The sequence below is a fragment of the Saccopteryx bilineata genome, chromosome 10 (assembly GCF_036850765.1).
Source record: "Saccopteryx bilineata isolate mSacBil1 chromosome 10, mSacBil1_pri_phased_curated, whole genome shotgun sequence".
NCBI classification, from domain to species: Eukaryota; Metazoa; Chordata; class Mammalia; order Chiroptera; family Emballonuridae; genus Saccopteryx; species Saccopteryx bilineata.
The window spans coordinates 7446942-7463385 of record NC_089499.1 but is presented as its reverse complement, the minus strand read 5'-3'; the positions used below and the strand labels follow the sequence as shown (position 1 = coordinate 7463385).

Here is a 16444-nt window from a genome sequence, read left to right as displayed (position 1 = left end):
ATAACTCTACCTCCCATCTAATAAACAAAACACACATGCACAAACACACAGATTCTAGATTTGAACAAAGATTCAAAATGTGAAAATTTAAAAATAAAAATAAAATATTTTTATAAATAGTTATGATGGCTTTTATAAACTTGCTAGTAAACAAGGAATAAGTAAGTAAAACACAAAGTCTATGCCAAGAAATAATTATTATTTTTTTAAGAGACAGAGAGAGAATCAGAGAGAGGGATAGATAGGGACAGACAGGAACGGAGAGAGATGAGAAGCATCAATCATCAGTTTTTCGCTGTGACATCTTAGTTATTCATTCATTGCTTTTCATATGTGCCTTGACTGTGGGCCTACAGCAGACTGAGTAACCCCTTGCTCAAGCTACCGACCTTGGGTCCAAGCTGGTGAGCTTTGCTCAAACCAGATGAGCCCGTGCTCAAGCTGGCGACCCCAGGGTCTTGAACCCGAGTCCTCTGCATCTCAGTCCGATGCTCTATCCACTGCGCCACAGCCTGGTCAGGCTATACTAAGAAATAATTTTTCACCTATTTAGATCAGCACATAAAACAAACAAAAAAAGTCACCCTAGTGGAGAAAGAGCAGGGGAACAGGTGCTGGTGGTCTATGTTGAGGGTGAGGAATAGCTCTGGTATATCTTTGTGGCCCTATGGGAAACAATTTGCCAATACCTATCAAAATTATGAATATATATTCCTCAAACTTGAGAGCCTACTTCAGAGTCCTTTTTTATTATCCTTGTACAAGTATGGCATTCTGTATACACAAATATATTTTATGTACCTTGTTTCTGAGAAAAATAGGAAAATACCTATATGTCCATCAATAAAGAAGAGGTAAAAGACATTAGAATATATCTTTACAATAAAATACTACACAGCTATTAAAAATATTGAGGCTCCTTTCCTTGTACCGATTTGAAAAGCTCTATCTAAAATAATTAAGTTGGCAAAGCAAAGCACACAGCCTCGGCCAGATAGTTCAGTTAGTTAGAACCTTGTTCCGATACACCAAGTTTGATGGTTTGATCTCAGGTCAGGGCACATAAAGAAATCAACCAAAAAATGCACTGGTGGGTGGGACAACAAATCAATGTTTCTCTCTCACTGCCTTCCTGTCTTTCTAAAATCAGTTAGTAAATAAAACTAAAAAAGAAAAAGCAAGTCACATAGTAGTATTTACTGTGTGATACCTCATTTATATAAAACCAGAAAAAATATATGTCATTGCTTCTTTTTATTTTTGAGTGAGAGAACGAGACAGAGAGAGAGAGAGAGAGAGAGAGAGAGAGGTACAGATAGGGATAGACAGGCAGGAAGGGAGAGAGATGAGAAGAATCAATTCTTCATTGCAGCACCTTAGTTGTTCACTGATTGCTTTCTCATATGTGCCTTGATCGGGGGGCTCCAGCAGAGTGAGTGACCCCTTGCTCAAGCCAGCGACCTTGGGCTTCAAACCAGCAACCTTTGGTCCCAAGACAACATCCATGGGGTCATGTCTATGATCCCATACTCAAGCCAGCGACCCCGTGCTCAAGCTGGTGAGCCCACACTCAAGCCGGCGACCTTGGAGTTTTGAACCTGGGTCCTCTGCATCCCAGTCTAATGCCCTATCCACTGTACCACCACCTAGTCAGGCTGTGCAGGAAGGACAATGTTAACACCAGCTTCCATAGGAGAGAAAAATTTGGGTGGGGGTAAATGGAAAAAAGCACATTTACATTTCACTCTGTATCCCTTAGTATCATGTGACTGTACTACCTATTCAAAAATGAGTAATAAAACCCTTTTTAAATATTAAAAAAAGTATAGATTACCTGTAGGAAGAAGGTATGAGAGAATTCAGAGAAGAAACAATAAATGTTGCCCAAATCCATAACCCTCTCCACAGCCACTCTGAAAGGCCACTCCTATCGTACTCTCTGAGCCTGGCCTTGTCAAAGCAGAGCCCCTAAGTTCTACAGCATCTGCCTTGCTTCCTGAATAATCAGAACAAATCCTTTTTCTATATTTCTTGGAAGATACTTAGCAAAAAGAGATGGTTAGGTTTCAGAAAATGTACATGTTACCCTCTGTATCACTGCTCAAATGAAAGCACTAATCCATATATTAAAATTAAAGAACGAGATGGAACACTGGAAATCTTAACAAATGCTGAAAAGCTCCCATTTTCTGCCTTGGCATCAAAGTAGCTAATGGAAGATAAAAACAGAAAAGATGAGAAAATCTTATGCGAATAACAATCTTCAGCATTCTCTATTCACACAGCATGTGTTCCTTACTAAGTACAAATAATTCATGCATAGCACAAGCTTTACCCAAACAACTCGTCCCTATCATGCAGAATTCCATCCCATAACAAAGCCTCTCAAAAAACTTAACTGGCTACTAAGGCCAACTGGTGTTTTTTTAATTTCTGGAGTTAGTAACTGCATCATGCAAGCTGGGAAACAGTGATTAAGAAATAGTATTATTTGGCCCTGGCTGGTTGGCTCAGTGGTAGAGCGCTGGTTGACCCAGTGTGTGGATGTTCCAGGTTCGATTTCCGGTCAGGGCACACAGGAGAAGTGACCATTTGCTTCTCCACCCCTCCCTTTCCCCCTTCTCTCTCTCTCTCTCCCCCGCCCCCTCTACAGACATGGCTCAATTGGTTTGAGCGCATCAGTCCCAGACTCAGGATGGCTCCATGGAGCCTCTGCCTCAGGCGCTAAAAATAACTCAGTTGCCAGCATGGCCCCAGATGGGCAGAGCATTGGCCTCAGACAGGGCTTGCCGGGTGGCTCCTGGTTGGAGCGCACTAGGGAGTCTGTCTCTCTATCTCCCCTCCCCTCACTTGGAAAACGAAGAAAAAAAAATACATAGTATTATTTGTGGGCTGTGAAAAGCCTCAAGTCCAGAAACCATTTTTTTGAAGGTTAGGCTCAGAAAAGTCATGATTAGATATACTATTGGGGGGGGGGGGGAGACTAACATTTCTAAATCTTTAAGGAATCATCTTTCTTAACCTCATTTGACTGAATGGAGCCAAAAATGGCAAAATTATGAGGAATCCCACACGGGCAAATTTCACAGACTTGCCTGTGGATGTAGACTGTTTCATGGACACAGACCAGGTCCAAAGCTCTACCCCACAGGAAACTATGGATGAATAGCTGTAAACAGCAAACTGCTGAATGATGTGGCTATGTCACTGAGAGAGCACCTCCCACTACTAGAAACACAAAGGCAGCTTGTGCCTACAGATACTGGCCGGAGGCTACCATTTCCTAGTCAAAGAAAGACCATTTTCATTTAATCTGAAAACAACTTGGATATTTTAGTTCTATCTATACAAGCTATACATACAGGGGTGGGCAAAAATAGGTTTACAGTTAATACAATACAATAATTATACAATAACACAATAATAAATAATAATACAAGAATAAATTCTGTTTCACACACAACCATAACCTACTTTTGTCCACCTTGCAGATACTAACAAATAAAATCCTCCACACACGGCTGGATGTGAAACGCTTTCTCCTTATACAAAATAATAATTAAAATGTGGCTGTAAACTTGACATGTACAAAGCACACTTTAAAAAAAATTAAGGATAGTAGATGGTGATAGGCCTTCACATTGTTTGAAATTCAACTTCCCCTAAAATTCAAAGTTCCTTGCTGAGCAAAAAGGCATGCAACCAAGTCACCAGCCTCCTCAAGCGGGACACGAGACATGCCTTGGCTGCAGAAAACACATAATTAGCAGTTACACATTTTTCATGCCAACAAATCAATGATTAACAAGGATGATTAGAGTTTGGACGGAACCAAAGCGCAAACTTCACCCCTCTGACGCGGTCTCAAACCACAAGCACACACATTGCCCCATGGCAGGTTCCTACCGCTGGACTTCGCTTGCTTGGATCTCTCTCGTTCCTGGACTGTAGACTTTGGCAAAGGTGGAGGAAGTCCTCGGGACTTGGTGGGTCTCATGTAGCCTTTCATCGGTTCTACCATTCTTTTTTCTTCCTTCTTTCCTTCTCCTGCATCCTTTGATTCAGGTTTTCCTGTCATTTCCTCAGGTGCCTCCAAAAGCTTATCTTTGGGTTCTGGGAGTTGAAGGCCCCTGGCAGCAGCCACTACTGACTTATCTACCACCCCTGAAGTAGTAGCTCCAACCCGGCCATCTAAGAAATCTGACTGAAGTTCTGCTGTTGGCAAGGAAACATCTAATTCTGAGATTTTAGAGGCCAGGCTAATTCCTTGCAACTTATCCTTCTCACTTTTTAGAGGCAAAAGAGTCCTATCCATCTCCTTATTCAAATTAGCTGGGCCCTTGGACACTCTAGCTTCAGTATTCTGGTCCTCACAGAAATGGGGCTTTTGTGCTTTGTCTCCCGGTAAGTCACAAATATGAACTGGAGCAGAACCTTGCTCAGACTCTTTCTTTTTGTTTCCTGGACATGTTGGAAGATCACTCTCATCTGCACATACTTCCAGGCCTCTGAGCTCGCCTGGTAGGCTCCAGTTTTCCACTGGCACTCCAGAAAGGTGCCCCTTTGCTAGTTCTGAGGTTTTCTCTACTGAATGCTGAGATGCACCACTGGGCAATGACTCAGATTCTCCTACCACATGCCCTCTGTCTCTCCCTGCTTTATTACTTATGGGATCAGCAAATTCACCTTTATTCTTAAGACAGCTATTTCCAGGACTCGCCACTGTTTCTACGGCTACTGTAAGAGACAGGGTGCCTCCACCAGTGCTTGTACAGGGCATAACAACAGAGGGAGCCTTGGGTCTTTCTTGATCCTGGACTCCATCTTTGCTGCAATTATCTACCACCAATAATTTGGAAGTCTGAGCCAGAGCTGTCTCTTGCCTACTTTTTGCCAAGGTGTCTGGAAAGTTATTATCTTCCTTTACTAATTGGGGAATAGGAGTAGGCAGTTTTTCACATGCTGCTGAATCCAGAGCCTTTAGAGGGGATGGCCTATTCATCACCTCTGGTAATGTTCTAGGGCAGGTGAATGTAATATTTCTATTTTCATCCACATAGCCCATTCCTTCAATTCTGTGGTCAGGAACATGTCTTTTTGTTGCATCTGTCTTATTCTCCAAACTGTGCTTCTCAGGAAAACTATCTTTAGCCTTTTTACTTTTTCCCTCATTACTCCTTTTATTTGGTTTGTCAGCCACGGCAGTGTGCCCCTTGGCTACATCTGTCTTATGCTCCTCAGGCAGTGCTGAAGGAACAAATCCTGTCCCCTGGATTTGGTCTTGGCAGCTCATATCTGTCACCTTGGTAGCTGCTTCAGTAACAGCAGAATGCTTGACTGTGTTTGTTTTGTTTTCACCAAGAGCCCCAAGCTCAAAAGAATTAACCTCAACATTTCTACCTTTTCGGTCAACTACTTCCACCATGGGTATATTTGGTGTCTGTGAGAACAAAGGCTTGTCATTTCTGGGGAAAGGGAGTGCTAACTCCTTGTTTTGATGGGGAAGGCCACCAGCACCTCCATCCTTTCCTACAAACGGTGGGCTGAGGATTTCTTCCTTGCTCTCCACCCTAGCAGGCTGTAGGGAATAATTATTTTTAAACTTTTTGTTTTTGCCTTCACTGCTTCTTTTTTTAGGCTTGTCAGAAATCCAGGGAGCTGCCTCAGAATCCATCCAAGGACACTTTCCTTCTTTGCTCTGTTTAATGACACCCAGATCTAGTGCCATGGCTCCTCTTTCTGTGGTAGCAGCAGAAGTCTGAGTCATGCCTGACCCCGTTCCCGAAGGCATCAATGTCTGTGAGGTACTTGCCACAGCAGGGCCAGTGGTCTCCTTAGGCTCCGCCATGACCACTGTCTCAGGGAGATCGGCCGTGATCCCTGGCTGCTGGGGTAAACCCAGCCCTGGCTCCTCACTCTTATCCCTACCAGTCATTATTGCGGTCTTAGGGGCTGGGTCACTTGGCACGGGGTCAGCTCTACTGTCCTCCTGGCTGTCTGGAAGGACCAGCAGCTCAGCCTTTTCTCTTACCTTCCCAGAACTCGTTCTCACTTTCCCAAAACTTCCCCTTGCCTTCCTGCTTTTGCCATCACCTGCCATTCTCTTAAATGGTTCATTACCTGGCCCAAGAACCCGAACCTTGTCCTGCGGTGGCTGCTCAGAAGCTAAGATGCTCATCTCTTGTCTTTGTTTGGAAAAGGCTTCCTTGTTAAGTTCTTTAACCTCTTCAGCTCCTTCGGAGAACTCTTTCTGTTTGTCAGCCTGGAGCTTAGTCATATTCCTTTCATCACTCCCTTCTTTCAGACTACTTCCTAATGGATTACTTGCTGTCAAAGTGGGTATCAAATTAGGCAGTTCCTTTGCTGCTGTGGGTTTTAAAACTTTCCCCATAGCCTCTTGGTCCAAGACAGGAGAGCAAGTCTCTTGGGGTTTGACCTCCAAGGCAATTTCTACTTTGTGTGCAGAAACTTCTGCCAGGGGCCCCTCCAGTTTCAGAGAGTCTACCATCTGGCCTGTATCCCCAGGAGTCTCTGTATGGGGAGCAGTCTGTGGTTTGCATTCACCTTGCTGCAGAGATTTCCTGTCTTGGCTCAGGGGTCCTGACTTGTTACCTTTGACCTCTGCTTCTATGCTCAGCTTGGGCTGAGAATTTACTATGACTTTCGGGGATTCTTCCAAAGGACACATAGGAACACTGAGGCTTTCTGAGACGAAGTTCTCCGCTGCCAGTTTGGCTGCTCTGGGGTCAAGTTCACATTCCTTTTTCAGGTGTTCTCTGGATGCCAGTCCATATTCCATGCCCTCAGTGGCTGACTGGCTGGAGAGAACACCCAATTTTTGTGAGTCAGCTACAAAGGGATTACTTTTACGCTCTTTTGCATTGTCATCATCCCAAAGTCCCCCAGCCCGGGGTTGAGAATATCTCTTTTGCTTTGGTTTCTTCTTTTTTTTCTTTGCCATCACTGTGTTTTCTACGTCCCAGGTTTCCCTGCTAAGATTCCTCTGGGGTTCAAAGAAGTCAACATGAACAGTTTTCCTTTGGTTCCTGGGCTCATCACGGGAAGATGAACCAGAGATCCAGCCTGACTCAGACAAAGAGCAGAGGCCCAGCCCAGGATCAAGAGTCTTCCGTGGAGAGCCTTCCAGCAGCTCAGAAGGGACCTTGGCAGGCCTGGGCCGGGCAGCCCTGCGGTCACTGGGTCTGCATGCTTGTTTGGCTTGTGTCGCAGGGGTACCTGCAATAGATGAAGGTGGCCAAGATTCCAAACAGAAAACTCCTTGTTATTGTTTCTTTTAAAAAATCCCATTTAGTGATTCACTTAAGTAGTCTATTTTCACCAACCCACACACTAATTCATTTAGGAAAAGGTTTTCTGAAACATCTCTCACCCTTATTTGGGATTAGCAATTACTTAACAAAGGTCATCATCTCAAATAAAGATTTTTTAAAAACATATTTACAAAATATTTAAAACTGAAAAAAAATTCAACTCTGGTCAGGTAGCGTGGCTGGTTAAAGAGTCACCTAATATGCCAAGGTTCAGATTCAATCCCCAGTCAGGGCACATACAAGACTCAACAAATAAATGCATAAATAAGTAGAACAACAAATCAATGTTTCTCTCTCTCTAAATCAATAATTAAAAAAAAAATTTTTTATTCTGAGATTTTGTAACCCCTATATAATAAGCACTTACTGCCTATAAGTCTGAGCTGATATATTTGTCATTATTTTTACTAGGTTGATAATTCCAAATCTGCAATAAAAGGGTAAGCTCCTTTCTTTAGTGATATTTATTAATTGAATGAATTACATATGATCTTCGACAGAATTTAAAATTCTGAGTCTTTCACCAATATTATAGTAATTAGTTATCAAACTAACCAGATCAATTCTGAAACAGAACAGAAGGCCAGACTTATGCTACTTAAAAAAAAAAAAAGAAGAAAGGAAGAGAAGAAGAAGAGGAGGAGGAGGAGGAGAAAAAGAAATAAGACACTGTACTGGTATTTTGGCCATAGAAAAATTCTCATCATTCCAGAAGCAGAGCCTCCTACTTTAAAAGACAAATATGTTAGATTTCAATGTTCTTTCTGTTCCTAAATGTACTTCCTCAAAGACAGCAAAATATACATAATGCCAAGTAGGATAATAAATTAAAACAATTGGGATGAACACCCTTGGAAAAGTTTCAGGAAGTCAAATACTCCAACCTCCTGACTCCAAGTCAATGCTGCATGGATCTGAGATCCTAGAAAGAGTCCATTAAAGAACAGGTTTAGGATAGCTCTTGTCAAGTCTGACCCAATGCAATGACTTCAGAGAATAATGAAATACTTAAATAGTACCTTCTGTTTTAGTCTTTACTCCTCCAAAGTCCTCCAAATCCTACCCTTTACTTAATGCCTCAAGTCGAATATTGCTTCTTTCAAAAAAAAAAAAAAAACCACTAGGCTATCGCAACCCACAGCATTTATAACATTTAATTTATAAGCAATTAATCAGCAAGTATTTGGTGCCATCTCTTTTACTATTTGATTCAATCATATAAATCTTAGGTTTTAGAGTTCATGCCTGAGAACCACTCTTGCCATCCAGGCTATAACATAATAACAAAAGGGCAAGACCCGGACTTAAATATCTATGTGCCTAAGCATGGTGTGTTTTTTATACAAAAAGAGCTTCATAAATCTTTATTGATATGCTGAGTCATTAAAACAACGTCTTAAAAAACCAAACATGTACCTCACTCCTTCTTGGTACTAGACTCTGTACAAAGCATTAGAGACTGTAAGTGAAATAAGTCACCATCTCTGTCCTCAGTTCACAGTCTAACCAGTCATGAAAAAGTAAGCAGAGAATCAAGTTGATAATCACGTACATGTTCCTGGCTTACAGTGAAAAACATATAATCTTCAAGTGAACTTTAAATCAAAAAGCATCTGAGAGCAGTGGCTCTCAAAATTTAATGTATATAAGAATTATCTGGAAAACTTGTGAAAATGTTCATTATGATTCCAAAGGTCTAAGGTGGAGTCCAAGACTGTTATTTCTGACAAGCTTCCAAGCAATGTGGATGCTGCTGGGCTGTGACACACACTTTAACTACATAGCAAGGGTTTACAGAACAGTGGACCAATATATTCCTCTTACAGTTGAGTAAAGAAAGTTAAATATCCTGCCTAAGACCACACTGAACAAAACAGTGAACAGCTGACCTGGATTAATACTTAGTTGTCCTGAGTTGATGTAGTGACCACTTAAAGTATGTAACAAGCTGACTTTCTGCCTAAACAAGACAAAATCTGTCCAAGAAAGAGAGGTCACCTCATAAACAGTACTGCTGATTACCACCCTATGGCCAGAAACAATGGCTACCACCCCCTCTGCCCCATCACTCCCGGTTTCAGTGGTTCTAAAGAGTCCACTTCATTCTTCCAACTTACCTGAGGTCTCTGAAGAAAGCTCAGAAAGTTGACTACTGAGTGGTTTCTTTTGCTCTATTTTTTCTAACACAGATGCTTCATCTGTTGGCAAGATGAACTTTTGGCCCATGGCTGTGACTGGTTCTAAAGGTAACAGTAAAAACCATACAGGTTTCAGAGAAGAACGATTTCAGCTATTTCTCCACCTTCCCTAAACTGAAAATGGGAATAGTGTTTGAGGAGTGAGGGGTGATCCTGTCAGGGCAGCCGAGAAGTGGAGTGGTAGTGGGAACATGAAGATGGAAGGGCTTTTGTTTGTTTTTACGATAGGAAAAACAACAAATGTTTCTACGTTGGTGGGAATGATCCAATAGAACAGGGGAAAAAACTGGTGAGAGGCAAAAAAAGGAGCGAACAACCAGGGCAATATATGCTTATTTAGGCAAGAGAGATGGGATCTAGTACAAAACAGACAGGTGGCCTTAATCAGAAGCTGGGATGTTTACTTCCAGTAACAGGAGGGGCAGAGTCTCTGGACAGAGACACAAGTAGTTAGTTAGATGAGGTAGTAGAGGTTGTGAGTGTCTTCTCTTACTGTTTACTGAACTATAAGAAAAACAAGATGAGCAGAGTTAGGATGAAGAAGTCGCTGATGTTAGAGGAGTATGAAGGTGAGAAGTAATTGTCTGGGAGAGTGGTAATGTGCAAAGTACTGTCTTTATCTCACCTGGCTAGATGATTGTCTTTTGCCCTTCTGGAAACTACACCCTGGCAGACAGAATACTGAGTAAATGTAAGTCCATACCTGGTGAAATCATGGAAGTAGGTACAGCTGAATGCCCCTCGTTCTGGGGAGATTCTAACTGGGGATCCTCACTTATTTCTCTCTGAGTCTGTACAACTTCCATGTCCTTAACTGGAACTGGTGCCACCTCTGTTTCTGAAGGCAGAGGCACATCCTTGTCCAGAGTCACCTCTGTTTTGGGAGGTAAAGCCATGTCCTTGCCCAGGGCCACCTCTGTTTCTGAGGGTGGAGCCATCTGCTTGCCCAGGGCCACCTCTGTTTCTGAGGGTGGAGCCATCTGCTTGCCCAGGGCCACCTCTGTTTCTGAGGGTGGAGCCATCTGCTTGCCCAGGGCCACCTCTGTTTCTGAGGGTGGAGTCATCTGCTTGCCCAGGGCCACCTCTGTTTCTGAAGGTGGAGCCATCTGCTTGACCAGGGCCACCTCTGTTTCTGAGGGTGGAGCCACATCCTTGTCCAGGGCCACCTCTATTTTTGGATATGGAGCCATGTCCTTGACGGGGGTCACCTCTGTTTTTGAGGACAAGGTCAACTCCTTGGCTGAGGATACTTCTGTAGATGATACTAAATCCTCAGCCAGTGCCATCCCCATTTCTGAGAGTGATACCATGCCCTCAGCTGGGGCCAAATCCATTTGTATAGTTGGTGCCATCTCTGTTTCTTTGAACAGTATTCCGTCAGCCACTGGGGTTTCCTCTGTTTCTACAGGTAGTACCACGTCCTTGACTATAGCCATATCGGATTTGATGGATGATTCCATGTCCTTGGCAAATGCCATGTCTACTTTGGTAGGTGGTTCCATATTTTTGGCCAGTACCACATCTGTTTCTGTGATTAGTGCCATGTCCTTAGCTAAGGCCATCTCTGTTTCTCTAGATGGTGCCATGTCAGCAGCCTTCGGTCCCATCATTTCCAGTGCTTTTGTTGGTGCCTGTTCTTCTGCTGATGCCATTTCTAGCTCCTCAGCTGGCTCTAAGGGAAACACATTGAACATTTAGGACTCATCATTGTCTGGTCATAGCTCTGCATTCTAAACTTACTTTCTTAGAGCACAGGAATATCTGGTTTTTGTGACCCTCAAATCCTCAACGTAACTAAGAAGCTGTCTAGTTAATGCACTTGTGTCTACTCTGACAGTGCCGATACTTATAAGAACAGGATATTGGGAAAACAAATAGTAAAAGAGAATAAACAAAGAGAAAAATAACCAAGCTTTTTTTTGTTTTGTTTTGTTTTTGTATTTTTCTGAAGTGAGAAGCAGGGAAGCAGAGATAGACTCCCGCATGTGCTGGACTAGGATATACCTGGCATGCCTGCGGGAAGGGGAGGATGCTTTGCCCATCTGGGGCATTGCTCCACTGCAACCAGAGCCATTCTAGCACCTAAGGACAAGGCCATGGAGCCATCCTCAGCACCTGGGCCAACTTTGCTCCAATGGAGCCTTGGCTGCAGAAAGGGAAGAGAGAGACAGAGAGGAAGGAGAGGGGGAAGGGTGGAAAAACAGATGGGTGCTTCTCCTATGAGCCCTGGCTGGGAATCGAACCCGGGACCTCCACACACCAGGCTGATGCTCTACCACTGAGCCAACCGGCCAGGGCTGAAAAATAACCAAGTTTAAAAAAAACAACATAGGTACACAATAAGTGTCAGTAAGGTATTTGTAGAACCCTAGAATTTTAAACCTACATAAAATTAAAAAGGGATTTTCTCTGCTCATTAACCTCAAGTCTTATATCTCAACTCTAACTTCATTCCTTTAGTTGTGAAACAGTAATATAGGTTTAAAAATATCTGTGATCATTCTAACATTTTTCTCTATATTGCTGTACACTACTAAAAATGTCTTGTGTCTTATATACCTGTATATGGTTTATTTTTGTTTGTTTTTTTTTTTGTATTTTTCTGAAGCTGGAAACGGGGAGAGACAGTCAGACAGACTTCCGCATGCGCCCGACCGGGATCCACCCGGCACGCCCACCAGGGGCAACGCTCTGCCCACCAGGGGGCGATGCTCTGCCCCTCCGGGGCATCGCTCTGCCACGACCAGAGCCACTCTAGCGACTGGGGCAGAGGCCAAGGAGTCATCCCCAGCACCCGGGCCATCTTTGCTCCAATGGAGCCTCCGCTGCGGGAGGGGAAGAGAGAGACAGAGAGGAAGGAGGGGGGGGGTGGAGAAGCAAATGGGCGCTTATCCTATGAGCCCTGGCTGGAAATCGAACCCGGGTCCCCCGCACGCCAGGCCGACACTCTACCGCTGAGCCAACCGGCCAGGGCTGTATATGGTTTTTTTGATGACTTATACTGATTATTGATACTGTAACCACAAACTGATTGAAAGGTATTCTACTATCTTACCGGCTGTGGGCTGCAGAAGTGGTATGGCCACTGGAGATATGAAGACCCCCTCGTGGGTAGAGTTTGGGGCTTTCACAGGCCACTCCTGAGGTACAACCGCTGCAGGAGCAAATGTGTCGCAGGGAAACAGACCTAACATTGAAACACAAACACACGTGTTTGAAATTATGTCAACACTGGAGGAAAAAAGCATCTGATATTTAAAACTAACATTTTTATGTATTGCTATAAAGATACAGACACAAGGAACAATGAAAAACAAAGCAAGAAAGTTTTAAATTAAACACTGTTGACACTATAGTTTTTGGCTAATTAACAGGCTGCGTAGTATCACCATCCCTATAGCATCATGATTCAACCTTCTAGAGCGTATTACACAGATTCAAAAAACCCAAGATTGAGTCTGACCCTTGGTGGTACAGTGGGTAAAATGTCGACCTAGAATGCTGAAGTTGCTGGTTCAAAATCCTAGAATTGCCTGGTCAAGGCACATACAGGAGTTTACGCTTCCTGCTCTTTTCCCCTTCTCTCTCTCTTTCTCTCCTCTTTCTCTAAAAATGAAAAAAAAAAACACCAAACCCCCCCCCAAAAAACCCAAGACTGAACTCTAGCTCCAACATCACAACTGATAAAACATAATGTATAGTAAGAAATTGTGGGTCTGTTTTCTTACTCATAAAAAGAGATTAACACCTCCCTTCCCAAATTAAAAAACAATTTTGTAAAAATGCTTGGTAAATTATTAAGGACAAAATAACGTCACCCTGGGCCAGAAAGCTCAGTGAGTTAGAACATCATCCTGAAGCACAAAAGTTGTTGGTTCGATCCCTGGTCAGGGCACATATAGGAACAGATTAATGTGCCTGTCTCTCTTTCTCTTTCTTTCTTTCTTTTCTCTCTCTCTCTCCTACCCCTCCTTCCTCTCTCACTGAAATCAATAAAAAAAAATTTTAATTAAAAAAAAAGAACTAGATCATATCAAAAAAATTATTATGTTGTCCACTGCTGGACTTAATAGGGGATTTAATAACAACTCCTTGCCCTTCAAGATTATTACAATTTAGCCAAAAAAGAAGATCTTTGACATAGATCAAATAATACAAAATATACAGTATTAACTAGGTGCTATAAGAGTTTAAAAACAGCCTGACCTGTGGTGGCGCAGTGGATAAAGCATCAACCTGGAAATGCTGAGGTCACCGGTTCAAAACCCTGGGCTTGCCTGGTCAAGGCACATATGGGAGTTGATGCTTCCAGCTCCTCCCCCCTTCTCTCTCTCTGTTTCTCTCTCTCCCTCTCTCCTCTCCAAAAATGAATAAATAAAATTAAAAAAAAAAAAAAAAAAAAAAAGAGTTTAAAAACAACTACAAGGACCAGAATAGTCACAGAACGTTTCTGAGAAGAAGTAAGAGCGAGAAGAGTAGTCAATTTCAAGGATGGAGAATACTGAGCAAAAAAAAAAAAAGTATAAAGATGCCAACAGGACAAGAATGTTTCTGGACTATGAAGTCGGTCTCATTCAAAGAGTTCTTCCATACCAGCATGGGAAAATAAGATTAAAATAAACAAGGGGGAAAAATCTGGAAAGCCAGAGAAATTTAGACTTGAACAGAAAAAAAAATAGGGTGCCTTAAGTCTTTTTTCTTTTTTTCTTTTTTTTCTTTTTATTTTTTCTGAAGCTGGAAACGGGGAGAGACAGTCAGACAGACTCCCGCATGCGCCTGACCGGGATCCACCCGGCATGCCCACTAGGGGTGACGCTCTGCCCACCAGGGGGCGATGTTCTGCCCCTCCGGGGTGTCGCTCTGCCGCGACCAGAGCCACTCTAGCGCCTGGGGCAGAGGCCAAGGAGCCATCCCCAGTGCCCGGGCCATCTTTGCTCCAATGGAGCCTTGGCTGCGGGAGGGGAAGAGAGAGACAGAGAGGAAGGAGAGGGTGGGGGTGGAGAAGCAAATGGGCCCTTCTCCTATGTGCCCTGGCCGGGAATTGAACCCGGGTCCTCCGCACTCCAGGCCGACGCTCTACCGCTGAGCCAACTGGCCAGGGCCCTTAAGTCTTAATCATGAAAATGAGATGGCAAATACAGAACAGGGACTGGGGGTAATCAATACAGCAGGTCTATTAAGAAAGAATTTTAAAAGGGAGCAAGATGTCTGTTAGAAGATTACTGAGGTGATCTAGGTGTGAAGTGACAGGGATTTACACCGGGAAAAGCAGAGGGAACAAAAAGAGAGAAAAAAGATGCTGTAGCCTGACTAGGCAGTGGCACAGTGGACAGAGCATCAGACTGGGACACAGAGGACCCAGGTTCGAAACCCTAAGGTTGTTGGCTTGAGCACGGGCTCATCCAGCTTGAGCTTGAGATCGCTGGTTTGAGCATGGAACCACAGGCATGACCCATGGTCGCTGGCTTGCAGTCCAAGGTTGCTGGACTGAGCAAAGGGTCACTCACTCTGCTGTAGCCCCCTCGGTCTAGGCACACATGAGAAAGCAATCAATGAACAATTAAAGTGCTGCAACAAAGAATTGATGATTCTGGATCTCCCTTCCTTCCTGTCTGTCTATCCCTATCTATCCCTCTCATTGTCTCTCTGTCTCTGTCAAAAAAGAATAAAAAAAGAGATGCTGTAAAGAAAGAAGTCAATACAACTAAATGACTCACTAGCTAGTGAGGTAAAAAAAACAGGAGTCAAAGCCAAAATCAAATGATCGGAAAAGTAGACAGCATCAAAATAACTCATCTAACGTCCTTCTCCCAGGAGTCCAAAGAAAAGCCTACCTGAAACATACTATTACATATTATTCACCAGGGTCTTTTTTTTTTTTTTTACAGAGACAAAGAGAAAGTCAGAGAGAGGGATAGATAGAGACAGACAGGAATGGAGAGAGATGAGAAGCATCAATTATCAGTTTTTCGTTGCGACACCTTAGTTGTTCATTCATTGCTTTCTCATATGTGCTTTGACTGTGGGCCTTCAGCAGACAGACTAACCCCTTGCTCAAGCCAGCGACCTTGGGTCCAAGCTGGTGAGCTTTGCTCAAACCAGATGAGCCCATGCTCAAGCTGGCGACCTTGGGGTCTCAAACCTGGGTCCTCGGCAACCCAGTCTGACACTCTATCCACTGCGCCACTGCCTGGTCAGGCTTGTTCACCAGGGTCTTTACAAATACAAAATTATAAGCATTGTTTGAAGTGGGGCTTACTGGCTCTGAGTACTGAAAGGAACCAGAATGTCACCCCGAAATATGCCTCTCTGACTGAAATTTTATTTCCTTCCCAGGTTGTCACCTTAGAAACAAAAGATTGCTTTCCTTTGTCCTATCATTTCTCTACAAATTTACTGTTTTTTGTTGAAGATGCTACAGAAACAAATTCTAAGCAACCACCTTGAGTAACTTTTCTCCTGAGTGATGCAAGATACATGTATTAATAAACTATTCTTCTCTTGTTAATCTCTCTTTTTGTTAAAGAGTCTAGCTGAAAACCTAAGATGAGAAGAGGTAAAGTTTTGCTCCCCCTGAAGTACCCTGACCACATTCATGTTAAGTTACACAAAACCAGAAATGCGACACTACTAATTGATAATTAAGATCTAGTTAGCCTGACCAGGCGGTGGCAGTGGATAGAGTGTTGGACTGGGATGCGGAGGACCCAGGTTCAAAACCCCGAGGTCGCCAGCTTGAGCACAGGCTCATCTGGTTTGAGCAAAGCTCACCAGGTTGGACCCAAGGTCGCTGGTTTGAGCAAGGAGTCACTCGGTCTGCTGAAGGCCCATGGTCAAGGCACATATGAGAAAGCAATCAATGAACAACTAAGGTGTCACAACGAAAAACTGATGATTGATGCTTCTCATCTCTCT

The 16444-nt window shown here is 43.3% G+C and overlaps 1 protein-coding gene and 1 non-coding gene across 23 annotated transcripts in view; both read right to left on the bottom strand.

The window, feature by feature from the left end:
• The window catches only part of MAP4 (microtubule associated protein 4), a 174622-nt gene that overhangs the window by 48186 nt on the left and 109992 nt on the right, over nt 1-16444 (bottom strand). For 11 of the 22 annotated variants that reach the window (XM_066246021.1, XM_066246023.1, XM_066246024.1 and 8 more), the window contains 4 exons: nt 12585-12716; nt 10233-11201; nt 9449-9571; nt 3907-7236 (listed from right to left, as the gene is read on the bottom strand). In XM_066246021.1, coding sequence (XP_066102118.1) covers nt 3907-7236; nt 9449-9571; nt 10233-11201; nt 12585-12716 — 4554 coding nt within the window. The remainder of the gene's footprint in view (nt 1-3906; nt 7237-9448; nt 9572-10232; nt 11202-12584; nt 12717-16444) is intronic. The other 11 variants (XM_066246030.1, XM_066246032.1, XM_066246034.1 and 8 more) reach the window with 1 other exon arrangement.
• TRNAS-GGA (transfer RNA serine (anticodon GGA)) lies at nt 14556-14631 on the bottom strand. The gene has a single exon. It is a non-coding gene; the product is annotated as a tRNA-Ser (tRNA).